At 46.1% G+C, this 27,761-nt stretch overlaps 1 protein-coding gene across 1 annotated transcript; it reads right to left on the bottom strand.

Annotated features, from left to right (window-relative positions):
* Positions 1–3,075: 3,075 nt before the first annotated feature.
* LOC130023760 (alcohol dehydrogenase E chain-like) lies at positions 3,076–16,848 on the bottom strand. The gene is made up of 9 exons (XM_056114355.1): positions 16,786–16,848; positions 14,896–14,997; positions 14,053–14,191; positions 9,357–9,444; positions 9,052–9,271; positions 7,034–7,294; positions 6,311–6,446; positions 5,362–5,500; positions 3,076–3,632 (listed from the first exon to the last, which is right to left on the bottom strand). Exons 1-9 carry the CDS (start codon positions 16,801–16,803, stop codon positions 3,608–3,610), a joined length of 1,128 nt encoding a protein of 375 aa, XP_055970330.1. The 5' UTR covers positions 16,804–16,848; the 3' UTR covers positions 3,076–3,607.
* Between the last annotated feature and the right edge of the window lie 10,913 nt (positions 16,849–27,761).

Raw genomic sequence — 27,761 nt, 5'->3', positions numbered from 1 at the left:
GGGCAGGGAGGGTGACGAGCAGACACAGAGCCCAAGGGAGGGACAGTGGTGACTGAACCCAGAGAGTTTGCATTCCTGGAGCAATTTGGGAAATGCCCACGTGTGGCACCATTACTTAGCATAAAATATTTGCTGTGAATTTGCTGCAGCCTGAGAGGTGGCGAGGGTTGAGACGTGGCCGGTATGGGTGTGCAGTGCTGTCTGCTCACGCCTTCCTTGTTTACGCTATCGAGTAATAGAAAATGAACACATTGAGGAGGATTCTGTGTCATTATCGATTACTTATACCTGTGTGTTAATTTTTTCAGTACATTTTCACATATAAATTTCTGTGGGCTGGAGCAATCACACAGAGGGTAGAGCATTTGCCTTGCACAAGGCCCATCTGGGCTCAATTCCTCCGTCCCTCTCAGAGAGCCCAGCAAGCTACTGAGAGTATCCCACCTGCATGGCAGAACCTGGCAAGCTACCCGTGGCATATTTGATATGACAAAACAGTAACAACAAGTCTCACAATGGAGATGTTACTGGTTTCCCTTTGAGCAAATCGATGAACAATGGGACGACAGTGCTACAGTGCAGTGGTACCCTATATGGGCAAATTTTACTGCTAACTTCTGGTGTCTCTACTGGCAAAAGATTTAGTTGTAAATCAACATTGAATTGCCATACTTCGGTAGACATACAAACGTATATGAACAATACAAGGTCTTGGCATCATGAGACACAATCTTTGAAAGTTTTTTACAGGTTTAAGTAAAAGTTCAAATGGTGTAAAAGGTTATCTGTGAGGAAACTTCTACACAGGCCTGTATCTGAGGATGCTGGACGCAGAGCGGCCTAAGAACAACTCCATTTTGCTTGCCCCTGAAAAAACCGTCCTGTTTTCTTAAAACCCTGCTCTTCCCCAACCCTGGCCCATTGTAAGGGAAGGACATCTGGACTGAAAACTTGGCCTTGACAAATAGTTTCATAACCCAAACATCAGAAGCCACCCTGATGTGCGCGGAGGGTGCGTAGTTGTCGGAACATCCTGGAACATGTCCAGATGACCCATCTGTAATTGTTTGTACGGGCTGATATTATGTTGTCATTTGAGTCACGAAACTTGCATTTTTACTAATGGTTTTTCTTTGAATTTGAAAGAGAGGGCTATGATGTAATCACTGCCTATATAACCTGAAGCATCTCCCTTGTTCGGGTCTTGCTTTGGCCTGTGTGCCTGAGAGCTTGATCTCAGCTATCTGGCTTGAATAAACTTTGTTTGTGCTTTGCATTACTGGCTGGATTCTTTGTGCAATACGGAGGGGGAGGTTATGGACCCCAGATCCCAACAAGGCTTGAGCTATAGGTTCAGAGGAGAAGCTCTTTGGCAGGCAGACTTGCCACAACCGAACTTGGTGTCTTACAGCAACGTCTTGTTTTTCCATTCTGCGGGCTCCTGCCAAGGTCACTAGAGCAATAATTGGCCATTACCACATTACTGACTTACTCTGTGCAACCAGTAGTCCATGGTGAGAAAAGCCCTTCGAGCTAGCACTGTCTCCCTGGTAGGCCAGCCAGGTGTGGGGCCCCAAAATAGCATGGTGGGGGATACAGAAGTGAAGAGAAGCCCTACAGAGAAGCCCTATGGAGAGCTTAAGGTGCATGTAGGGCCCAAACGAAAAAGTAGATGCAGAGCAGATGGTGTCTCATGGGTTCTTTTGTCCCAGAAGATGGGCGTGGAGGGAGGTTTCCTGCCTATGACTGTGACCACCTGCCTGGAGTGCTCACTGGTGAGTGGAAGAGACTTCCTGTGTGTGATTGTTCACAGGGTCCAGGGATGCTGCCTCAGCTCCAGGCCTTCAGGGAGGAGGAGAGAGAGGGAGGCTTGCACTTGCCTCCACCCCAGACGGAGCCTTGTTTTGTTGCTTGGTTGGGAAGAGGCAGGCTCAGCCATTGTGCAGCAGGTGGGCGTTTGCCTTACACAAGGCTGGCCATACGTTCCCCGGCCCCACAGGAGTGATTCCTGAGTGCAGAGCCAGGAGTCACCCTGAGCATCAGTGGGTGTGACCCAAAAATCAACCAAACAAAGAAACCAAACAACAACAACAAAGCTATGTCCAGGGAGAGCCAGAGGCAGGGAAGGCTGGACAGCACCTGGGGTCCTGGCCCTGTGGTCCTCCCATTTCCAATCTCAACTGTAAGTATTTCTGCCTGCGGCCTTAGCTTATACTTGGCCATGGGAAAAGTGTTCCTGTTTCTCTCTGCCCTTATCCGTTCTCAGGGCCTACGTCACACTTTGCCGTTCCTTCCTTCTTCCAACCACTGCCCCTCCCGCTTTCCCATTCTGGACTCAGATCCAACCATCCTCTGACTGTTTTCTGAGAAAATAGAAGTTCCTGAAGTCAAGAATCTTTTGTTTATTGTAAAATATGCTGATAGGGCAACAATCACATGTTCGGAGACAGCAAAAAGTCCAGAAAGAACAATCTTTTTATTGAATTTGGAGATAGAGTCCAAAATACAGATCTTCCCTTGAGAGCAGGAAAACATTAAAAATGCACACAATAAGCTTCGATGTACTAAAAAAAAAAATCATACAAATACTAGGGAGATAGACTTGGATTCAGAGCTGTAATTAAGAGAAATGGTTGATATTGATTTTTTTCCCCAGAATGTCCATGGGCACTAGAGTACCCGGTCCCCTAGCAAGCAGGTGCTCCCTGGGGTCCAGGCCACCCTGCGGCGGCCCACAGTTACTCATTCTCATTTCTACACTTCAGCACACCGTATTACCTCTCAATCATCATAGACCTTATTTTCAGCACAATATAACAATTAAGACGATCTAATCAATAAAGCACATTCAGCAGCAAAATGCCAGATTTTCAAAATATTCTCTCAGTTATTGTTCAGTCTTCACAAATATCTGAACTTCATGTTTTGTCATGTGAAAGTATGAAACTACTTTTTTTAAGAGAATATACATTTATATATTTATTATTTATAGAGGTGATTTACATATTCATTTTATACTACTCATTCAAATAGTAGAAAAGTAATATAGATGCGCCTTATACTATAGGAAACAGTAATGTATTTGCCTAAAAAATTATTGGATTTGAAGTTTCAGATCCTCTCCACATAATAAATCTGAATGTCTCCTTCCCTAGATGTACTGTTACCCATAGGCTTTGGTATATTTATAGAAAAGAAAACACAGACAATGGAAATAGAAGCAGAAGTTTTCAAATACAATTGTTCCTCTTGATTACGGGAGCAAGTAGGTTAACATCAGGACATAGGGCAGCAAAAATACAACAAAATGCAACAGGTGAAGAGAAACATCTTTGCTCAAAGGGAAAAATGACAAGCTCAGAACGGCTAAGAAAGAAGTTGATCATATTTAGTTACCTGGCTGGTATTCCATCTAGCCCTCACTAAGTAAGGTCTCACACATTTTCTTGGAAAATGATTTCATATCAATCATTGATTTTGCAAAATACTCATGTGTGAATGATGACGACATCTTTGAAAACCAGAGTTGGTGGTGTCATTCAGCGGATGTTCCTCATGGTGGAAGGGCTAGGAGGTTGCTCCCAGCAAAGGTAACCTTCATGTGACCTCAGAACGTCAGGACCGTACGGATGCTGAACAGGAAAGAGACAATACGAAGTGTTTAACGTTGAGAGTTTGCAGAGTCTTCCAGGGGCATTTCCCAGGGGAAGGTGGCACGGACCCCCCCTTTCGTCTGCCAATGTCAAAAACCATCTGTGGCTCCTGGTTTCCTCCTGGGTCCCGTCCAACCTTTAGCTCAATCACACAACCTGAGCATGGATGCGGTTAGGCTTCGCTCTGTACTAGCATCGTCACTAAAAGCTTGAGAGCCATTTGCTCAGTGGGCTGACATGTAAATAGTTCTTGCTGTTGGTCACACATTTTATTACTCAACTTAAACTAGTGCTCTTGAAGATTCTGCTATTATTTCCACTTCAGAGGTCAGACACTGAGATACTGAGAGCAGTACCTTGCTCCAGGTCATACATCTGAGTGTGACTGCAGTAGCTAAATACAAAGTTGCAGAAATTATAATTGATGGGTTACTCGGGTAACCTGACTGAAAATATGAAAATTTAATAAAAACCATATAAATATGGTCTATTAAAAGGTACTTAAAAGGTACATAATAGAGCTTGAAAAAAATTTTTTTTTTTTATTTTTCTAGCTTTTTGGGTCACACCCAGCCATTCTTAGGGGGTTACTCCTGGCTGTGTACTCAGGAACCACTCCTGGTGGTCCTCAGGACACGGTATCAGGCAAACTCTCTACTGTCTGTACTACGACCCCAGTCCCAATAAAGAACTTCTTGAGAAGTCTAGAAGCAGATAGTAAAGGTGTTTGAATTGTTAGAGAGTTTATTCTTGGGAAGATCAGAAACGTAACCCCAGTGAAGAGACAATTAGGTTGGTATTTTCATGGGTTTTTGAGGTGAGGGGCTGCCAGGTGGTGTTTAGGAGGCCTGGGCAATTGTTGGCTGATAGGAAAGGTGGCTAATTTCGAGGCCTGAGGTGTGGTGCTGCTCGGGCCTGTGTGCCAGGGATTTCCTGGAACACCTGATGGTGCTATGGGACTTCTGGGGCTAAGGAGCTGCAGCTGATGGTTCCAGGGGAAGGTGGTGCTGGGACCATGTGGTGCTGTTGGACCCAGGTTGGGTGCATGCCTTAGTGGTGCCTTAACTGCTGCACTCTCTCCCGGCCCTGAAATTTCTGTCAACTTTCCCCTATACGCACATAATTTCCCCTATACACTCATATCAAAGACTTGGAGTTGTATTGAGAGAGGAGTTTGTGTTTCAATTCTAGAACACAGGATAACTTTTTAAAAATGGCATCATTGATTTTTCTTGAATTTACTTAACCGTCCCTTAATGATGAATTTTCTGGTTTCTATATTTTTATGTTATAATAACTAATATCTGAGAGAACATTTGTTCACTCACATTTCTTTAATCCTTGCAGACTAGATTTCAGGCATATAATTTATGTAACAAAGGATATAGGTTTCTGGTTCAATTTCTGATGTAAATAACAAAAGTGCCTTGTAAGAATGATGTAACCTGCATATTTAAAAGGCTAGAATACCTCCTTTTTTCTAAATTCCTTCCTGATGGATAGTGTTCAGTTCCTCCGCCCCTCTCGGAGAGCCTGGTAAGCTACCGAGAGTATCTCGCCCGCTCGACGAGCCTGGCAAGCTACCTGTGACGTATTCGATATGCCAAGCACAGTAACAACAGGTCTCATGATGGAGACGTTACTGGGCCCGCTTGAACAAATCGATGAACAATGGGAGGACCAAGACTGAGTGTCCTGAATAGTTTACCTCTTTCCAGAATGAAGCAGCTCAAATCCTTCATTTATTTTTTCAAAAGGTAAAACATGGGTTATTAACGAATCCATCGAAAACTTCTTAGCCATAAAATCTTCAACAAGTTTTGGGACAGAATCTCTACTCTTAAAGCCTGTTTGGGTGAAATGATACCATTGTTAGATTCTGAGAGGGGGATGAGTGTAGAATTTCTAAGGGAGATTTCTAGCAGTATTGACATGAAGTTTATAAAAGGTGCTACAAGCCACATGTACCTATTTGTTGAAGCTGATAAATAACCTGCTCAAATACCCTTTTCTGGTGCTTTGACATGGTTCTTATTCGCCCTACATAACCTCAACCTAGATCCTCAAGTATTTGTCCTTTTTACAGAGAAATTATAGCAGACATGGTTATTCCCAGAGTCAAGGAGCAAATTCAGACAGATCTGGTCAATGAGTGTGGACATGGGTTAGAATGATGTGTTTCCTGGGCTTGCTTGTTCCTGATGTTTCTGGTGCGAGAGCTCACTGTCAGTGACATTAGCCTTGTTAGCTTATGGGGGTGCCAGGCTAGTCTGTCTCATGATCTTTTGTGCTAATTACTCAACTAGTTGATTTAAGGTAGAATTTATCTGTCTATCTATTTATTTAAATTTTAGTTTTTAAACCATGTTTCCTTTAAAAACCTGGTATTGTCACTTTATTTTATTTTTTTGGCTTTTCAGATCACACCTGGTTAGGCCCAAGGGTTACTCCTGGTTCTGCACTCAGGAATCACTCCTGGAGATGCCTGGGGCACCATATGGGGAGCTGGGAATCGAAACTGGGTTGGGTGTATGCAAGGCAAACACGCTACCTGCTGTGCAATAGCAATAGCTCCAGCCCCTGGTCTTGTCACTTATTAAGGGAAAGAAGTCCTGAGGTTTTACTATAAAGTTCGCCCCTCATGCTTAACCACATACCACCAAAGAGAGCTCCTTTCCACGTGCGTCCCGTCAGCAACAGCATGGGGTTCAGAGAAAGCATCTCTGACTTAGGAGCCACTCCAACAATGACGCTTACTCCATATGAGTCCTGACAGCACATCAGGGCAGCCATCTGGGGTAAAACGAACATGTCACACTGACGGGGAAAGACTTTGGGTATGTGGAGAGAGGAGAGCATTTTTGGGTCTCTAAAGCCAGTAGCTCCGACAATAGGAAATGTCTGGGAGATACTGTCTGGCTTTTGTTTCGATGATGCTGGGATCTCAACTTAGTGCTCACACATGCAGGATCACTCAACAGGTGATCCACCTACCCAGAAAATATTTTATAAGTGAGACAATGGATGAACAAATTTTGGTGAACTTAATTCTTATTTACAACTATCATCACAAACATAAAAATATCCACATATTCTGTTTCTACAATTAAAGGTAGTGCTTTTCATCACATGTCTCTCAGTTAATCAGTGAGTTCAGTCTTTTTTTAAATTTTTCATTAAAGAATATTGTGAACTCAGTACTTTGAATCAGGTATTGTACTATCTAACAGCAGTTCTATCATCATTCCCCCCTCATGTCCACTGTTTTTTTAGGACACACCCTAGCGATGCTCAGTGGTCCATCCTGGTATGGTTTGGTTGAGGGTTAGTTGCCTGGACAGGCAACGTTTAGGAGCTGCATGGCATTTCCTGGTTCTTACCATGGTGTCGTGCCGACCAATGACTTCAAATGAAAAGTCTACACCTCCTCCACTCATCTCCTTCAGCACCTCCTCGATGGGTTTCTGGAAGTCCCTTGGGCTGATGCACTCGGTGGCACCCACCTCTTGGGCCTTTGCAAATTTGTCTTTGTTGATATCTATTCCGATGATCCTGGCTGCCCCCGCTGCTTTACAGCCCATCACAACTGACAGACCGACTCCTCCAAGACCAAACACGGCGCAGGTAGAGCCTGGAGTGACCTGATTTACAGGAAACAAAGATGAGCTAAGAAATGATTGATTGAAAGTTCCCAAGTTGAATTAAATGCCATTACCTCACCAGCCATCAGGAGCACCTAAGATTTAGGTTCTGCAGCCTGCTGTCACAACCTTTGTAGACTTCTGTTCCTTTCTTTAAGTGGCTTGAACTATATAGTTGGTTCTAGGGCTTTGTTGGACATTAGACTCCTCTATGGAACTTTAAAACATCAATGCTCAGGTGTTAGCCCATCCGCAATTCAACCAGAACCTCTACAGGTGAGGCCCTAGGGAACTCTTATGGACGCCCAAACTGAACTGTATTTGAGCTCTAAATGTGAGGGATTCCCCCCACCTCTGCCCCATGAAACTTCAGTGACATTAGGAGCTAGCTTTTATGGCAAACACACACCAACATCATTTGGGATGTGTTGGGGACCTTTGTGCTGGAGACAGATTCGCTCAGTCTTCCGCAAAGGCTTTGGAAAGACCAGTATCTGTGGCCACACACAGAGCAGAAGTTAGGGGAGGTAGAGTTACTCTCAGCCTGGAGCAAGCCTGCCATGTCACTGGAAGAGAGGAGGTCTCTGTGATGATCTAAGAGGCAGTCTGAGAGCAATACGACCTGAGGGGTCTTCATTTCTCCTTGCCAAAGTGCATGTTGAAGAGGAATGTAGTGGGGAGTGGTCCTGATTTTAATTACAAGTACCCTTGGCTTTGGGTCTGTGTGAGGCTCTTGTCACCTGTTGAAACAAATGTGACAGCCACATAAGGACTTTTTCCTGTCCACAAACACTTGGGGATTCCAGTGGTTAAGTTTACCTCCATTAAACTGCCAAGGGACGAGGGGTGGTCTTAGTAAACCTTGTCTTTAATTTGTTAGTCATTGGTGTGGATAAATATTCTTTTCATCTCACGTCATCATCCTCTGGAGTTCTACTTACTGTTAACCTCTTTGAAAAAGCTTGTGAATGATGCGTATAGGTGCAGGTAAATAGGGGTTAGGGTTAGTGTGCACAGGAGCTTTGACAGATGGGTTCCTATGCTAACCAACTGTGAGCTTTGGAGCAAATGACTGTCTGTTCCTCAGTTCCACAAAGTGAAGAAATAAGAGAAGAGAAGACTTTAAGTTTTGTCCTTGTAATATATTGCTTCTGGAGTGTGTATTTGTGAGTGTGACTGTATATGTGCGTACGTGTGCATGTGAGTGTGGCAGGGAGAAAAGGGAACGGTGAACCTCCCTAATTAATGAAATAAACGTGAGCTGGGTTACTGATCTGACCTTCCTCATAGGGCCGAGCGGGAGGGGGTGTGTTGGTGCTGTTGGGCCTGGATGTGTTCTGGGGAGGCTTTGTAGTCCACTACTGATTTTAGTTCTTCCGGTATTGTGGAATAGAAACTCCTCTGAATTGGCACATTCCGTTCCTGCAGTTTTGCTGCCTCAGAAACCAGCATCCCCTTCCAGGCCTGTGGGACCATGAAGTGACGCTAATGCTTAGTGATCCCATAGAGAGCAAGTTTAGAATAATATTGTGGGTCATCACCTCTTGAGACTTTCTTAATGCTAATCTGCCACCAACATCATTCTCCCAGAGATCACTTGTTTCCCGAATCTGTGAGTACACCCATGCTGTTACGGGAGCCAGGGAGAGCCCCTGGAAATTGAGGTGGCTATGCTCTGATGATCCTGTGAGTAATTGCTTTTCTTCTGTTTCCTGATAATTCAAATGTAACTGGATTATTACCCATGTCATTCCTACCTTGGCAACTTTGGTGGCAGACCCGTATCCGGTAGAAAACCCACAGCCAATGAGACAGACTTTGTCCAGCGGGGAGGCAGCATTGATTTTGGCCACTGCGCATTCTTGCACCACCGTGTACTGGGAGAAGGTGCTGGTGCCTATGAAGTGGTTGATGGGCTTCCCTCTGCAGGTCAACCTGGTGGTCCCATCCTGCATGGTCCCACTCGGCTTGGAAATGCTAGGAATACACACAGGCTGTGAGACAGGAGCATTCCCCAAAAGCAAACTCACTTTTTCTAGGGGGGTGAATATTGGAAACCTACTCCAATTTCAAGCAAACGTTGGCTTCTGGGTGCTTGCAGACCTGGCACTTTCCACACTGGGGAAGGAACACCGGGATGACTTTATCACCTGGAGAAGGAGAAATGAGACCTTTGTTCAATGTTTACCCAGCAAGGACTAAGGGTGTGCTCAGAGTTTCTCGGGGCCTGTCGTTGTGCAAAGTCTGTAGAGAGAGGATGTGGCCACATGTTACTGATCCTTGCTCCGCCACTGTTCCTTGGAGGGCTTGCCATGCCCTTGAAAACTCCCAAGGGGCGGGGGAAAATGGCATGAATTTATTATTTTTTTCTTTGGTCACACCCAGCGATGCTCAGGATTTCCATTCCTGGTTCTGTTCTCAGAAATTACTCCTGGCGGCACTTAGGGGACTATATGGGATGCCAGAGATTGAAGGCAATATGCATGTCACAGTATGCAAGGCAATGCTGTATCTGCTGTGCTCCTGCTCAGGCAACAGCTGTGAATTTTTAAGAGTTCCACTGAGTAATCTTTTTTTTGTGCGCTTGTTCCCATGGTGTTACACAAAGCTTCCCATTTAACACAGTGATAGCGAGGACTATCCTCAGTTGATGCTGGCATGAATCTGGGTTGTAAATAGTCACCTTCATACCGTCAGGTATTGCATTTTGTAACAATTTGGAATGTAGAGAAATGGGGAAGTTGACATCTATTTCTTAGTTTTGCATATTAACTGTGCTTGTCTTCATTACAAAATAATCACTTAAGAGCATCACTTAAGAGCTTTTTTTTTGACTTTTCAAGAATTATTTAATTCTGGAATTAAATCTTCACAATTAAATATAGAGAAATTATTTTCTGAAAGACGATTATTTTCTGGGCCTGAGAACACAATGTAAATAGTCTAATGTAATCAACTGATGCATTTCTATCTTAGTTCAAAATTACTCTTGTACTTTCTTTTTTTCATTTTTAAAATAATTTTATTTATTGTATCCCCGTGAGAGCAGTTACAAAGCTTTCGGGTTTAAGTCTCGGTCATAAAATGAAACACCAGTTCCTTCAACAGTGCCCATTCTCCATCCCCTAAAACCCCAGAATACCCTCCTCCTACCTGTGGGACAGATGATTTCCACATTACTCTCTTTCTACTTTGATTACATTCAATATTTTGACACCGAACACACATTATTTGGGATTTTACCCCAACACTCAGATCTGCTAAAAAGACAACATAGACAATTTGTTTTCTATTGGTGGTTAAGAATAACATATGATGTTGTGTGGCTGCAGCAGTGGCTGAGCGATTTTGAAATTCTGAAATTTAAACAATTAAATCTGGAGGGATTTCTGCCAACACCTGCCTGGTTTCGAGATTTGTTCCTGAGTTTCTTGGATCACGGCCATTAAGCAGCTTGATCAGGAGCCAAAAAGGCCATAAGTGGGCGGCAACTTGGGGTCTTATTGTGATGGGGAGGAAAGGGCCAGCTCCACCCCCATTCCATGAGGCCCAGCGTGTCTTGTCACTGAGGGCCCAAACCTGACTTTCCAATGGCCTCTGGAGGATGGCGGCCACTGAGCTGCCTAGGGGGAGAAGGCAGAGGGACAGCACCCTCTCCCCCATGGAATGGCCCAGCGACAGTAACCTACTGAGGGGTCCGGATGGATTTCTGCCAAAAGACACTGGGTTCTGAGATTTGTTTCTGAGTCTCTGGGATCATGGCCATTAAGCAGTTTGATCAGGAGTCGGAGAGGCCGTTCGTGGTCAGCGACTCGGAGTCTTATTGGGGTGGGGAGGAAAGGGCTGGCTCCAACCCCATACTGTGAGGCCCCACGTGTCTCGTCACTGCGGGCTCAAACCTGACTGTCCAATAGCCTCTGGAGGATGGCGGCCACTGAGCCGCCAAGGGGGAGCAGGTGGAGGGACAGCACTCTTTCCCCCCTGGGATGGCCCGGCGACAGTAACCTACTGCAAGGTCCAGACGCATTTCTGCCAAAAGCTGCTGGGTTTCAAGATTTGTTTCTGAGTCTCAGGGATCATGGCCGTTAAGCAGTTTGATCAGGAGCCAGAGAGGCCGTTTGTGGTCAGCGACTTGGGGTCGCATTGGGACTGAGAATAAAGGTCCGGCTTCGCCCTCATCCCATGAGGCCCCATGTGTCTTATCACTGTGGGCCCAAACCTGACTGTCCAGTGGCCTCTAGAGAATGGCAGCCTCTGGGCCGCCAGGGGGAACAGGTCAAGGCATGAAACCTATTCCCACCTGGCTTGGCCCAATGCCTGTAACCTACTGCAGGGATTGGACACATTTCTGCCAAAAGCCACCGCGTTTCAAGATTTGTTTCTGAGTCTCTGGGATCATGGCCATTAAGCAGTTCTATCAGGAACCAGAGAGCCCATGCCTCCAATTATATAGCTGAGCCAAAGGTGGTTTGTGGGTGTGTCTCCCACATACCTAACTTTTGGCAGTTTACTTTCTTGGTAAACTTTGCCCCGAGTTTTTGGGGTCTGGCCAAAGGCACAGCAACAATTTTGGGGTATTTGGAAGTCTGAAGGTGCCATCAGGCTGCTGATGCACTCGCCTCACAGGTACAGATTGAGCTGCTGGCGGCACCATACCCCCACACTTAAGAGATTTTTTTTTATGTGATAAAGGTCTAAATTTATTAGACAAAGAATTCAAATGGACTATTTAAGCTTGCAAAATCCCAAGAAAGAAGCAAAATAAATTATGTCCAAAGTTAAAAAAAGAAATTAAATGATTTGATCAGAAATCAATGGTACAGAGATTTGAACATTTGAAAATAGCAAAATTAAGTCAATTTTGAAAAAATAAACAACATTGACAAACTTTTTCTAGACTAACCAAGAAAATAGAATAGTTGAAGGAATAAAACATTTAAACAAAACTATTATTGATTTTCAAATATAGCTGATAATTTGTGAGTAATCTATTTTTCTCACTATGATGGAAAGTAAGGGTGTCTCTGATAGTATAGTGGTAATTAAGGCAATACTAAGGAACTCAAACCATCTCATTAATTTTGTTATGTCTGTACACAAATCAGCGATAAGAAGTAGTTCTGTCACTGTCACTGTCCTCCCGTTGTTCATCGATTTTTTTTTTTTTTTTTGGAAGGAAAAAATTTAATCGAGCCTTTCTTGGCAATGAAAATTTCTTAAAAGGCAAAAAGATTATTGGCATAGTTCCAATTCAAATACTTCATTCCCTGTAATGTTCAAGTGAAAGTGAGATAAAGCAACCCAGTTACAAAGTATAAACTTCTAAGACAATTATCCAATCATTCTAGTAAAATGTTAGTAAGGAAGCCTTGTGCTAATGAAGTACCCACACTGTGTTCCTGCACGCACCCATCAAGCCAACCAGTGACATCCATCGTGACCAGAACAGTCCCTTCACCTGCATGTCATTCTCGCCTGTGCTGCCAACCGCAGAAACGAGTTTTCTGTTTTATTACTCAGAGATGGTTCAACAAGGTTATGTCCAAGAAGCTCCCTATCAGTTACAATGGATACATACAAATTGGGTTAATTCACTAAGTTCTACTTTTTATCATTCACTGTCACCTCAGGACATCTAAAAGCTTAGATGTTGCAAAGTAATCAATGAACCTTGTCCGCAATAAACATGGGTATACAAAACTACACATCTAGACCTACAGTTATAGCCTAGACTGTACACAAATCAGCGATAAGAAGTAGTTCTGTCACTGTCACTGTCCTCCCGTTGTTCATCGATTTGCTAGAGTGGGCCCAGTAACGTCTCCATTGTGACAATTGTTACTGTGTTTGGCATATCGAATACACCACGGGGAGCTTGCCAGGGTTTACCATGTGGGGGAGATACTCTCGGTAGCATGCCGGGCTCTCTGAGAGGGGTGGAGGAATCGAACACGGGTTGGTCATGTTGGCTGCTTGTAAGGCAAATGCCCCACCCACTCTGCTATTGCTCCAGCCCAAGAAATAGTTCAGACTCCCTAAATTCATTCTAATTTTTTAGATCTAAACATAATCTTTTCTATATCCACAAGTCAGAGGGAGAATTTGGCATAGCATTTAATACACAAACTTTCTATGGAGATGATGATGGTACAAGGCATTTTCTGTCTATTCATCCTTTCCCTCTGAAAATATTCATCTTATATTAGCATGCCAAGTGAAGTGAGTTGGAAGAGGAACAGACCTATCTCCCTCATAGTAGGACACAAAAAAATGTAGTGAGGGAGTGACAAGTGCCCGAAGGGACAGAATTTCAGAACTGGTTGAGAGAAACAAGTTTCCCGTGGTGGAGGGGCGGGGGGGGGGGGGGGGGGGGTGGCGGTGATGGAGGCGAGGACAGGATGAGGGGGAGTGACTTTGGGGAGGGGCAAAAGAGGGGCTGGGGACAGGACAGGGCGGGGTGGGGGAAGTAACCCTGGGGAGGGGCAGGTGCTGGACTTTGCTCCACAGTATCCTCAACCACGGCGCTGAAATGGAACGAGCTTTCAGCATCTGTATCTGTGTCTGTATAAAGCGACTGAGAGTAGCACACAATCAGAGATAGACAACTTTGTCCCCAGCCCTCTAGCCCTGAGGCCTTGCTACAGCCCTCCTGCTTCGCTTGGTGCCCTGGGGCGTGACTCCGAAGTGAGGCCTCTGTGTCCAGCCGTCTCATGTGGGCTGGTGGGCGCTGGAAGACGGGGACAGTGGAGTTTCTGTACCTGGTTTGACACTCGTCACGCCTTCTCCGACGCTCTCCACAATGCCGGCACCCTCGTGGCCCAGGATCGCAGGAAGTGGTGTGTAAAGGGAGCCGGTCTTGGCATGGTCATCTGAACGACAGATCCCCGTGGCCACCATCTGCAGGGGAGGAGGGGGACTGGACTTGCAGTGAGGGCAGGTGATAGCCCTTGGACAGGTGGAACAGACCCAGTTTCCTAACATCAGGTGCCTTACGAAGCTTTTTCTTTTTTTTTTTTTTTTTTGACGGGAGTGATTGATTATTATTACCTTAACCATCACCTCTCCTCCCAAAAGACAAAAAGGTCCATGTTGTGCCAAGATTATTTAACCTAAAACTTTCCTTTCTGGAACTGAATAGTACTAGGAGCTACTACAGCGGTCAGGCTGCAGGCTTGGCAGGGACCTGGCTGGTGCTTCAATCCCAGGGCCCCAGGGTCCCTGAGATCAAGGTAATCAGCATGGCAAATGACTCAGATAATCCCTGGCACTGTTGGGTCCCAGCCCCACTGGGTCCTCAAGCCTTGCATGCAACTGAAACTCGGTTGCTGAGACTCACTGTGGCACCTCCAGCCACCTGAGCACGGCTTGGAAGGCCCCACCACAAAAGCATCTCTTATGGAATTTTGGTTATTTCCAGTTTTATTATTTTATAAAAATTGTTTCTGTTGTAGTGCTTGGGGGTGATGCTCAGGAGTTACATGGATCTAGGGGTCAAATCCAGGCCCGCACAGGGTCAGGGCACATCACCACAGAGTCTCATTCCTCATCCTCAGAAATGCTTTTTTAAACTAAAATTAATCAGAAACGGTGAAACGTTTTACCTTAATACGAACTTCATGAGCCTTAGGGGGTGCGACCTCCACCTCCTCGATGGCAAACGGCTTCTTCAGCTCCCAGAGCACAGCGGCCTTGCACTTGATGACCTGCAATTAAACAGTGGACGATCCCAGTCTTCCCCACTTCTAATCTAGGGACTGTGTTTTTAGGATCATCTTATGTGGAACATTTATTACAAGCCAGTTACTGAGCAAGTCCATAGACACAAACCACTTTGGAAGAAAAACATGGAAAGTAGGATATGTCATTTATCCATAGCTATAGACTTGCACATGAAGCTCCAATCACCATTATTTTGCTTAGATTCTGTGACTGTCCACTCTTTTGCTCTGTTCTGAGCTTCTGCCAAGCAATCTTTTTGTTTTGTTTTGTTTTTATTTATTTTGAGGTTACATCCAGCAGAGCTCCGAGTTTATTCCTGGCTCTCTGTTCAGGAATCAACTCCTGGTTGGCTCTGGGGACCATGTTGGGTACCAGGGATCAAACCTGGGTCAGCTCTATGAAAGGTAGCACCCTACTCGCTCTGATGTCACTCCAACCCATCTGCCCGAATCTGATCGGGCAATGTGTCCACAGAGCCTGCCTTTCACTGTAGTGAGAGACGAACCAAAAAAAAGTGAATAATAATAGAAATGATGACAACACTGAGTAACATCATTGAATAGTTTCCATGCACCAAGCACTTTCCTAAGTGCTTTTATCAGTTTACCAAATTCTCAAATATGTTCTAGTAGTCTTACAACTTCTAGCATTTGCAGAAAATAGAATCTAGGAAGGGTGAATATAAATGGTGTGTTTCATTATTGATGTTTTACCTGAGGTGTGAGAATTGGTTGCCAATGATTTATTATTCTCACCAAGACTTTTGATGTACTCTTTGAAAGAAAGGATTTTGGAGACCAAACTGAGTTTTAGTGGATTTATCTCTTTCCTAACTTTGATGCTTATCTTTGTTATTAATTCAATTAAAATGTAGTATGCCATTGTAATGTCAACCTGTAACGAATAAAACAAATTGGAAAATGAAATTCATAATTGGCTAACCATATGATTTCCAAGAATCTTATTGCTAAAACTCCTATAAGGTATGCTGTACTACAGAGTGTACGGAAATCTCAGATTCTTGAAATTGAGTTATGGAAGGTATTGCATTGTGTGACAATACAATCAACCCACTGGAAACAATTCTAGTAACTTTTGTGACTGCATATACCAGTTTGCACACATGGTACAAATAAACGTAAATCCACAGAATAGTTTGAACCGAGTAAATCTGTCCTTATCTACTAAAGCTAGTCATTATCAACTTTTTAATATATTTGCTGTTGTACGGAGAAGAAATTATTTTAGAGGGTTTCTACTAAAATCTTCTGGATTGTGTCACAATCACATATTGACATTGGTTTGCTTAACCTGGATTCCAATTATTTCAGATGCGTTTGCCTTTTGTAAGACATTTCACATTCAAGTTCAAAAGACCTTTCAGGGTCCACTGAATCAAATTTTTCTCATGGAGTTTTCATCAGACTTAAGTTTTTGGTACTAATAGTAATAATGAATACAATGAGTAACACATTTAAATTATAATTCTCAACTTTATTAGAAATGTTTGTAACTTTATATTTACAAGTTACCTTTGACAGACTTTAAGCATCACAATGCTTTTAATATATATTATAGATATATATTTTTTGTGAAAGTAATTTCAGTTGCAATTAAATATATACTTTCTGTCATAGCATATGGTTTATGTCATATTTCCATTATTATTGTTTGTATGTTAGATATGAGATTTAAGTGAGACATTAAAATGATATCTTTTTTTATATTATACTAATAAAAATACATTTCCCCAAATAAAGATTTGTGCTTACTTTTCCTGCTGTGCTCATGTTTTTGGTTCTTTGCTGGTGAATTCTTGTCACGTCTTGCCACGTTTCTGCTGGAGTCTATAGATTAGATTTATTGCACAGGGATTTTATATGCTTGAGTAACACCCAACTCCACACACGTGATCTGGGATCTTAAAGCAACACTCATCAGCTTATTCATAGACCAAATAAAAATAAAATGACTTTGAATATGTTTTCAAACTTTGACTTCCTTTGAAATATGCCAGTTTCAAATAACATTTTTAATTTCATTAGGTTGGAAATGTAAATATTTCTGGGTGCTGTGTTTCATGATTTCTTACTTTTCCAATAAATTTTCTTTAGATACTTCTCCTGAAGACTATGAAAGTATCACTTCCCAGATAGATTTTTTTCTTGCTTAGAATATTCTCACAGACTTTTCTAATCATATCTCTTCTAACATTGGAGGTTTCTTTTCAAATTTTTCTCCTCACAAGCCTTTTATCCACTATTCTCAGATTTTTGTTTCCTTAAAGATATATTCTCAAAAAATTTTTTTCTTTAACCTCAAAAGTTGCTTTGCTCAAGTCCTCAGAACACCACCCCCAATAAACCTTCCAACTCAAATGTTTCTCATCAGGGACTTTGTCAGGAGCTCTGTTCCAAATGGAATTTGTCCTGTGAGACTTTTCATGTATATACTTTTTTCTTCTCAGAACTCCTCTCACAATGGACATTTCTGTTTTTCTGTTCAGTACCTTTTTACCTCAGGAGCCCCTTTCCCAATATAATTCATGCCTCAGATTTTCTGCTTTTAAACTTTCATAGATTTTATACCCCTCAGACTTTTCACTAAGACATTTCTCCTAAAATAATCATTCTCAGACAATTTTTCCTCACCAGACTCCTTACTGAACAGGTTTCTTTCCTTAGAAAGTTTTCATTTTGGAGAGTGAGGGGTGGGGGCCACACCCAGTGATTCTCAGGAGTTACTCTTGGCTCTGCACTCAGGAATTCCTCCTGATGGTTCTTGGGGGTCCATATGAGATGCTGGGGGTTGAACTGGGTTGGCTGCATATAAGGCAAGCACCCTTCCTGCTGTGCTCTCTTGCCCCCAAGAGTTTTCGTTTCTTCCTTTTAATTGGGGTGCACCTTTAGGCAGTTCCAGGAGATACCAGTGCAATGCCTGCCAGTACCAGGTGTTGCCAGGAATTGGACCCAAAGCTCTGCACAGGCCAGGAATTTGTTCCAGCTCTTACAGCACCCTCTCTGGCCCTTGGGAAATTTTCTTCCCAGTGGATTTTTCTTCTTATTTTTTCCATACACTTTCCTACTCAAGCACTCCTATCAAAATACTTTTTCATTTAACATGTTACTGTAGAGAATTGCTCCTCAGGATCTCCATTCCATATAGTTAATAATTTTTTCATCTCAGAATTAAAACTGTGTTGTCCTGTGTACACACAGAAAACACGAGCATGTGTGTCAACACAGTGCACAAGGGTAACCTGGTGCATATAGGACAACATGCTACAAACAGAAAAACATGCTACACACAGAACAACATGCTATACACAGGACCAGGCTACACATAGGACACATGCTGCACACAGGACAACATGTTGCACACAGGATAATCTGATACACATATGACAACATGGTGCACACAGGGTAACATGGCAAAATGGGATAATTTGGTACACACAAACTAACACAGTGCTCACAGGATGCCACAGTACATACAGGACAGTACGGTGCATGCAGAATACCCAGTGTGTGCAGGATGCCAGGGTCCACACAGGACGGCAGGAGCAGGAAGATAGGTATGTCCACTGTTGCACCATGGAGTTCAGTATCCCCAAGGTCACCGAGGGCAGAGACCTGAAGACCAGCAGAGAGGAGGAGATTGTCTCTCCAGAACGAGCTTGGGAAGAGGTGGGGGCCAAAGAGCAAACATTCTAGGGAGGAAGAGCAAGGCGGGCACAGAGGATTGGGGTTCCCCCGGGGACTCACTGTGGGAGCCAGCGGGAGCAGGGGCGATCAGTCAGCCTATCACAAGGTCCTTGCTGTCCTTCCAAGAGAGGCTAAGATGGTTTGCATCAAATGAGTGACCATCAGCTTTGTTTCTGATGCCACCCTGCACCAGAGAGTAATACGCTGTGATGACTTCAAAATGCTTTGAGAATTGCCACAGATAAAGGGCAGATACTGAATTGGATTCACAAAGGAGTGCCCTATATAGTTGAACCTCAGTTCCTTTGTTTTAAATCTAGATCAATGAACTGGATAAATGAAAGTGAACTTCTACCTTTTTTTTTTATGTAGGAGTACTGCTATTTATTCAGCCACTGATTAGCTGATTGAATTGTGCATGAACTCCACCTTACTTTTTTTTCATTTTTTATAATTTTATTTATTGAATCACCATGAGAGCAGTTACAAAGCTTTTGGGTCTGAGTCTCGGTCATACAATGAAACACCCGTACCTTCACCAGTGCCCATTCTCCACCACCAAAATCCCCAGTATACCGCCATCCCACACCCTCCCCCTGCCTGTGGGACAGATGATTTCCACATTACTCTCTCTCTACTTTGATCACATTCAATATTTCGACACCAGACCCACCATTATTTGAGATTTTACCCCAACACTCAGATCTGCTGAAAAGGCAACAATAGACAATTTGTGTTCTATTGCTGGTTATGAATAACATATGATGTCGCGTGGCTGCAGTAGGTCCATGTGGTTTTGAAATTCCGAGATTTTAACACTTAAATCTGGAGGGATTTCTGCCAAAAGCCACTGGGTTTCGAGATTTGCTTCTGAGTCTCTGGGATCATGGCCGTTGAGCAGCTTGATGAGGAGCCAGAGAGGCCGTTCATGGGCAATGACTCGGGGTCTCTTTGGGATGGGGAGACCAGGACCGTCTCCACCCCCATCCTGTGAGGCCCAACAAGTTTTGTCACTGCAGGCCCAGACCTAACTGTCCAATGGCCTCTGGAGGATGACGGCCCACCGAGCTGTAAAGGGGGAGCAGTCGGAGGAACAACACCCATTCCCCTTGGGGTGGCCTGGAGAAAGTAACCTCCTGCGGGGTCCGGATGCACTTCTGCCAAAAGCCGCTGGGTTTCGAGATTTGTTTCTGAGTCTCTAGGATCATGGATGTTAAGCAGCTTGATCAGGAGCCAAAGAGGCCGTTTGTGGGCAATGACTTGGGGTCTCCTTGGGGTGGGGAGGACAGGACCGGCTCCACCCCCATCCCGTGAGGCCCTGCGTGTCTCGTCATTGGGTGCCCAAACCTGACTGTCCAGTGGACTCTAGAGAATGGCGGCCACTGGGCCGCCAGGAGGAACAGGCCAAGGCACAAAACCTATTCCCACCTGGGTTGGCCCAGCACTGGTAACCTATTGCAGAGGGCTGGCGCATTTTTCCCAAAAGCTGCTGGGTTTCGAGGTTTGTTTCTGAGTCTCTGGGATCATGGCCATTAACCAGAGAGCCCATACCTCCAATTATATAGCTGAGCTGGAGGTGGTTTGTGGGTGTGTTTCCCACATACCTAACTTTTGGCCATTTATTTTCTTGGTAAACTTTGCCCCAAGTTTTGGGGGTCTGGCCAAAGGCATAGCAGCAATTTTGGGGTATCTAGAAGTCTGACGGCACCATCAGGCTGCTGATGCACTCGCCTCACAGATACAGATTGACCTGCTGGCGGCACCATACCCCCTTGAACTTCTACCTTTAAATGTTTTGTTTTTACGGAAAAGTCTAGTAGAGGCAGACATAGATACAACAGTGCAATTGTACCAAGTTAGAAACTTTTGTTGTTGAGGGATTCATACTTTACTGAGTGGAGTGTTAAGATATATGATGTTGAAATATAGCTCCAAATATTTTAGGCTTAACATTGATTTGTCCTTTCCTCCTTGCCGTGAGAAACTCAGGTTTATTACAGTGCTCCTAAGGCACTTCCATTCCATTGTGTTTATCTGTAAATTCTTCCCTATGCTCTCCTCCCCTACCGTTAATCAGCTTTTGCCCTAATCAAACTCTGTTAACTTGTAAGGTTAGATTCCTCAGAAATCTATGATTTTATATGTATGAGTGAAATATTGCCTTTCTCCTGTCCTTATGTCTTATGAACAGTTTTATTTTAAAGCAATGCCCTTTTTGTATAGCTACAGGAAGACCGTTAACCCTATACTTTGTAACTTAGGATTTGATTGGCTTTGAATATTATTCACTCCCGGGCATCTGCTTTCTCGACTTAAGCCTCAGTTGCCCTTAGTTCCTAACACCCCAAAAGCAGGGTCCTGATGAGAGACTGAATGGACCCAGGGCAAGCGGTGATCTACCCTGGCATCGAAACTGGCCAGGCCAAAGTGCCACGATTCTTAACTATAAGTTAAGAGTTTGATCATAGACAAATGCTGTCATGATCCAAATGTAATGACGAGAGTAGGACCCTGCTAGGGTTAGGAAAGACTATCTAGCCTGAGCACTGTAGTCTGAGATTGAGATGGCCCTACGAGGGCAATTCTATAAGTTTAAGGTATTTCTTACTGTATCCATACAAAATGATTTATATTATATATGCTTATATGTTTGTTGGGCAAGGAGAGAAGAAACACACCCATGGGATTCCACTCTAGGGTGGGTCGTCCTGCTGAGAGAATATCTGTCCTAGAAGCGGCTTTCCTCCAGGGAAAGAATTCTACCCCTATTGATTGTGACCATACCTATGTTTAATTGTTACCCAACCCCTCATGCTTTGGGATTTAACTGTACTGTAAGAGTGGGCTGGGGGTTCAGAATCCAGACTCCAGAGCAAGAGGAAAAAGAGCATGAAAATCAGAATCGAGACTCCAGAGAAGGAGGGTGAAGGGGGATCAAGAAGGAGAATGAAGTAGCATGGGGGAGGAAGAAGCAGGAGGGGAAGCAGAGGACAGAGACAGGACAGAGATAGGAGTGGATGAAGAGAGGAATGGAATAAACTGCAACTAAGACCAACCAGCCTGGCTCTCGTTTCCTTCCTTCGCCTGCCCATTGCCATCGACCTCCCCGGGGTGGGGGAACCGGCGTGAGACTACGAACGCTGGCGGTGAGACAGAGCCACCGCTGTTGGTGTGCTGTGCCTCTTTTGAGTTTACACGATATACCACCGGTCATTCTAGTTGTACTTTTGTACTTATGTAGTAATACCCGGGCTGGAGCACAGCAGGTAGGGTGTTTCCCTTGCACGCACGCGGCTGACTCTGCCGACCTGGGTTTGATTCCTCCGCCCCTCTTGTAGAACCAGGCAAGCTACCGAGAGTAACCCACCCGCAGGGCAGAGCCTGGCAAGCTACCCATTATGTATTTGATATGTCAAACACAGTAACAAAAAGTCTCACAATGGAGAGTTTACTGGGGCCGCCAGAACAAATCAATGAACAATGGGAGGATAGTGCTACAGTGCTACAGTAGTAGTTCCCAAGATATATTTTTTTTATGAACTGGTAATGTATTGAGATATAGCCTCCTGGAGCCTTCTAATAGGTTTTTCCAGTTTCATCTAGTGATGTAAGAAGGATTCTAAGAAATGATTAACCGTTCTCTTGCTCAGATCCCTACTTTTCCCTCGAATCAACACTTGCACCATGCAGAGCTGATCCCAACTTAATCCCAGCTAATTTATAACAAGTGTTTTTAAAGAAAATGTTTGCATTGGGGGCCAGGGAGAGAGCTCCAAGGATCATGCATGAGGGTCAGCTCTGGACTTTAGCACATGCCCCCAAGGGTCGCCAGGGGGAGCGCAGGCAAAGGCCAGGGGTAGGTCTGAGCCACACTGGGCATGACCACAAATATTTACATTTGAATCAAGAGAGGAATAGTTACAGTGTGCTAAAGACCAGCCATACAATGATAATTACTTTGGGGAGTAAATTTATTTCCAGCAGATACTGCACAGGAAGAAATGGAGTCTCTGTGTATGCTCTATCTGCTCTTATGTCACACTCATTGGTTAAGACTCTTCCCCAAATATTCCCCAAACAGGAAAATATAAGCATGCCACCAGATATATGATTATAGCCTTAGAACGTGCAAATTACATTTTAGAAATTCTCCTCCCACTACCCCCACCCCATTAATTCCTGTGTGTGCTCATAGGTTCTCCAGACCAGTTCCACGGAGGCTGTTTCTCTTCACCAAGTCTCCAGTGAGTGCCTCTGGGCTCGAGGAGGGCCGTGGGGGAGGAGGCCCCCGCTCCCTCTGGCCAGTGTTGACTCTGGCCACGGGAATCTAGAATGTCAGGACGGTTTGGATGCTGGAAGGGAAAGCGACAGTTTCCAGTGAGTGACTTGTCCCCACCAGGAGCAGCCTGAGCAGTCTCCTTCCTATCTGTTCTGGAAAGTCCTGGTAGTTTCAGCCCCTGCATGTCCCTTGTGGTGATGCCCGGTTCCAATTCTCCAGGTGTGTGTCTCTGGCCAGTATCTGGCTCTGCTGGACTGTCAGCCAGGTCCTGAGGGCTGCCCGGAGGAGAGGGCCTTCCTGATGAGAAAAGCAATAGACCAGAAGAGTGAAGGGTCGGGTGCTCACCCTGCCGTGCACAGGCGTCCAGGACCAGAGAGGTGAGAGCAGAGACCTGTTCCCTGGACCAGGCACATGGAGGCTTCAGTGTGCCGCCGTCCACTCGCAGTCCCTGCAGTAAGGGTGTACTTGGGAGCAGACCAGATGCTACTTTGGATACCCAGTGACTGTTTCTGCAAGTTAACAATAAGTTACTATTTCTGGAAATGGAGGGAAAGTTTATGAGAGGTCGTGACAGTTAATTTTATTCTTTTCTGGCTTAAAAGTGGTGAAGGGTGTTACTAGGACAGGGCCATGTGGCTGGACCCAAGGTTGACCCGAGACGTGCTCCAGAGCCATCTGGGAGAGGAAGGAGAGGGAATCTCAGAGGAGGGTGCAGGTGCCCTGTTGCTTTTGCCACTAAGCCTGAGCACTGGCACATTCTGGGGGATCACTGTGCTGTTCTCTCTGTTGTAGACACACCTTCGCGGGGGGGGGTGTGCTGCTCCGCTTCTGATCCTACAAATTCTGTGTCCTGCCTCCCTCCTTGCAAGGGCCTGGGAGGACTGATGCTCAGGACAGGGAGGCCCATTCCTCAAATCTGGGCTGGAAGCAAGCAGGGTCAGGTCAGCACCAACCCTGCCCCGAGATGTGCCGGGAAGTCGGAAGGGCAGCTTGTCTGTCGTTACATTCCTGGTTTCTTTAATGGAAAACCGTAAGGGCAAGCATGATAATAATAACGATAACCGCAAAAGTAGTAACAATCCCCGCGGTTCAGGGGTCTAAATAAAACACATGTAAAAGCAGCTTGAAAAGGTGAAGTAGGAATTTTGTGGCATTACTGCATTACTGAGGTTGGAGCGATAGAACAGCACGTAGGGCATTTGCCTTGCACGCAGCCCACCTGGGTTTGATTTCTTCGCTCCTCTTAGAGAGCCTGGCAAGCTACCGAGAGTATCTTGCCCGCACGGCAAAGCTTGGCAAGCTACCTGTCACGTATTTGATATGCCAAAACAGAAACAAGTGTCACAATGGAGACGTTACCGGGCCCACTCGAGCAAATTGATGAACAACGAAGAACAGTGACAGTGACAATCTGTGAAGGAGGGCTCAGCATACTGATCTTGCTAGATTAAATAAACAAACAAAACAATAAGGAAGGAGCAGGCCCTATAACTGGGATATTCAGATAGCTCGTGGCAGGAGGTAGAGCCCAAAGCAGAGGTACCTTTTGCCCGAATAGAGCAGTTCAAAGCCTTCGTTGATTTTCTTGAAAGGTGAAACGTGGGTTATCAACTGGTCCAGGTCAAATTTCTAGACCAGGAAATCAACGACTAGTTTTGTTTGGAATGTCATCTCTGCTTTTTCAGCCTGCAAACAAGCACACACGTCCTTCTGTGTGTATGCGCACTTGCTTCCCAGAGGGCTCTCAACAGCGCAGAAAAGAGCTGTGTGTCCCTCACGGGAAGCCAGGGCAAAGACACCCGTGGTGCCTGGCTGGCCCACAGCTCAGAGCCTCCATGCCTGCTCCTTCCAAGGGTCCCCTTGCAGGAAGTGTCTCCCACACTGCTTCCAGGGGCCCTTCCTCTCCTATGCTGCCCTCCCCCTTCTTAACGTTCTCCTTCCCTCCTCTGGACTCTGGGCTGCGGCCTCTGCTGGCCCCCTGTCCTTTCCTGCTAGTGTGAGGGCTGGCTGGTGGGGAGCGGCCCCTGAGAGAACAGAGCTGGGACCACCTCACCCGTGCTGTGGCAAGGAAGAGGGGGCACTGCTCAAGACTGTGGGGAGGGGGGTATGGTGCTGCCAGCAGGTCAATCTGTACCTATGAGGCGAGTGCATCAGCACCCTCATGGTGTCTTCAGGCTTCCAGATACCCCAAAATTGCTGCTGTGCAATTTTGGGGCCAGACCCCAAAAACTTGGGGCAAAGTTTACCAAGAAAGTAAACGGCCAAAAGTTAGGTATGTGGGAAACACACCCACAAACCACCTCCGGCTCAGCTATATAATTGGAGGCAAGGCCTCTCTGGTTACTGATAGAACTGCTTAATGGCCATGATCCCAGAGACTCAGAAACGAATCTCGGAACCCAGCGGCTTTAGGTAGAAATGCGCAAGGTCTCTGCAGTAGGTTACCGGTGCTGGGCCAACCCAGGTGGGAATAGGTTTCGTGCCTTGGCCTGTTCCCCCTGGCGGCCCAGTGGCCGCCATCCTTCTGAGGCCACTGGATAGTCACGTTTGGGCCCCCAGTGACGAGACACACAGGGCCTCACGGGATGGGGGTGGAGCCGGGCTTGTCCTCCCCACCCCAATGAGACCCCAAGTCATCGTCCATGAATGGCCTCTTTGGTTCCTGATCAAGCTGCTTAAAGGCCATGATCCCAGAGACTCAGAAACAAATCTCAAAACCCAGTGGCTTTTGGCAGAAATGCATCCGGACCCCACAGTATGTTACTGTCACCGGGCCACCCCAGGGAGGAAAGGGTGTTGTCCCTCCGTCTGCTCCCTCTTGGTGACTTGGTGGCCGTCATCCTCCAGAGGCCACTGGACAGTCAGGCTTGGGCCCACAGTGACGAAACTTGTTGGGCCTCACGGGATGGGGGGGGTGCCGGGCCTGTCCTCCCCACCCCAACGAGACCCCCAAGTCATCACCCACGAACGGCCTCTCTGGCTCCTCACCAAGCTGCTCAACGGCCATGATCCCAGAGACTCAGAAGCAAATCTCGAAACCCAGTGGCTTTTGGCAGAAATCCCTCCAGATTTAAGTGTTAAAATCTCGGAATTTCAAAACCACATGGACCTACTGCAGCCACGCGACATCATATGTTATTCATAACCAGCAATAGAACACAAATTGTCTATTGTTGCCTTTTCAGCAGATCTGAGTGTTGGGGTAAAATCTCAAATAATGGTGGGTCTGGTGTCGAAATATTGAATGTGATCAAAGTAGAGAGAGAGTAATGTGGAAATCATCTGTCCCACAGGCAGGGGGAGGGTGTGGGATGGGGGTATACTGGGGATTTTGGTGGTGGAGAATGGGCACTGGTGAAGGTACGGGTGTTTCATTGTATGACCGAGACTCAGACCCAAAAGCTTTGTAACTGCTCTCATGGTGATTCAATAAATAAAATTATAAAAAATGAAAAAAAAAGTAAGGTGGAGTTCATGCACAATTCAATCAGCTAATCAGTGGCTGAATAAATAGCAGTACTCTTACAAAAAAAAAAAAGAACAGTCGGGAGGCAGTTGTTGGGTGTGTGAGCACTGCCGGGCACCCAGAGGCAACCCTGCTCTGTGCCATCCTGGGCACAGATCGGCTAGCGTGTGCGTGAGCAGAGCACGCCCCCCAGTGACAAGCACAGGCAGAGGCGTGGAATCTGAGGCATGCAGCAGGATAGGGTAGGAGCAGAGAAGTGGCAGAGAGCCAGGGTCCAGGTGAAAGGAAGTCAGGACCAGGAGAGGCCAGGGAGAGAGCAGAGCGGCCCTGCGCCCTGGGACTGCCCCAGGGCCTTTCTAAGGAGAAGTGTGGGCCGGAGAGGCTGTCCCGGCTCAGGTGCCATCTGCGGCTGTGGGGGCGCAGGACCAGTGGTGAGATTGGCCAGGTGGTCTTGAGACAGAGCCAATAGGCTTTGTTGGAACCGGCACCAACTCTGGGTTGGCCCCTGGTGGGGCTTGGGGATGAGCAGCTGAGGCTGTGCGAGAACGGCAAAGACTCCCGTGGGGCCAGGCGGGGACCAGGGCAAGAGGCTGCACTCGTAGACGTGCTTGTCACTGCATGGGGCCACGGAGCAGTGGCTGCAGAAAAGCAGTGTGTGTGTGGGGGGGGGACGCAGCTGGGGCTCCAGGGGAGGTGAGGTCAAGGAGGAAACTACTCTGTGAGTGGGGTTTCTCCTACTCTGTCTGGGTGTCCCGAGTCCCTCGTTCCCCACATGCCCTCGCGCAGAGCAGGAGGCCAGGAGCCCCTGCCCGGACAGGCTGGGCGAGGTGAGGCTGGGGCGCTGCTGAGCTGCTGGGGCGCTGGGGGCCAGTGCTGTCTCAGACTCACTGTAACCCGGGCGACCCTAGCAGAGGCAGAGTCCGGCGGGCACCCACCTCCGAACACACAGCCCTTCCAGGTGCGGCCCGTGAAGAGCATCATGGGGTTGAAGGTGAGCATCTGGGCAGAGGGCGGGGCGCCCACCACCACGCTTGTCCCATAGTTCAGGAGGCAGGAGTCCAGCGAGTCCACCTGCGGGGAGGAGGCTGTGCAGGTCCAGGCCCTGGGCCAAGAATGCACCTTGCCCAGCCCTCCCCTGCGCCCTCCCTCCCAGCCCTCCCCTTCCCCCTCCAGCTCCTCTCCTGCCCCCTCCCTCCCAGCCCCTCCCCTGCTCCCTCCAACCCCTCCCCTGCCCCCTCCATCCCAGCCCTTCCCCGCCTCCTCCCCCACAGCTTCTCCCTACCCCTTCCTTCCCAGCTC

Source organism: Sorex fumeus, unplaced genomic scaffold (assembly GCF_029834395.1).
Source record: "Sorex fumeus unplaced genomic scaffold, SorFum_2.1 ptg000024l, whole genome shotgun sequence".
In the NCBI taxonomy this organism is placed as follows: domain Eukaryota; kingdom Metazoa; phylum Chordata; class Mammalia; order Eulipotyphla; family Soricidae; genus Sorex; species Sorex fumeus.
The sequence above is the reverse complement of the archived record's forward strand: the minus strand, read 5'-3'. Positions and strand labels throughout refer to the sequence as shown.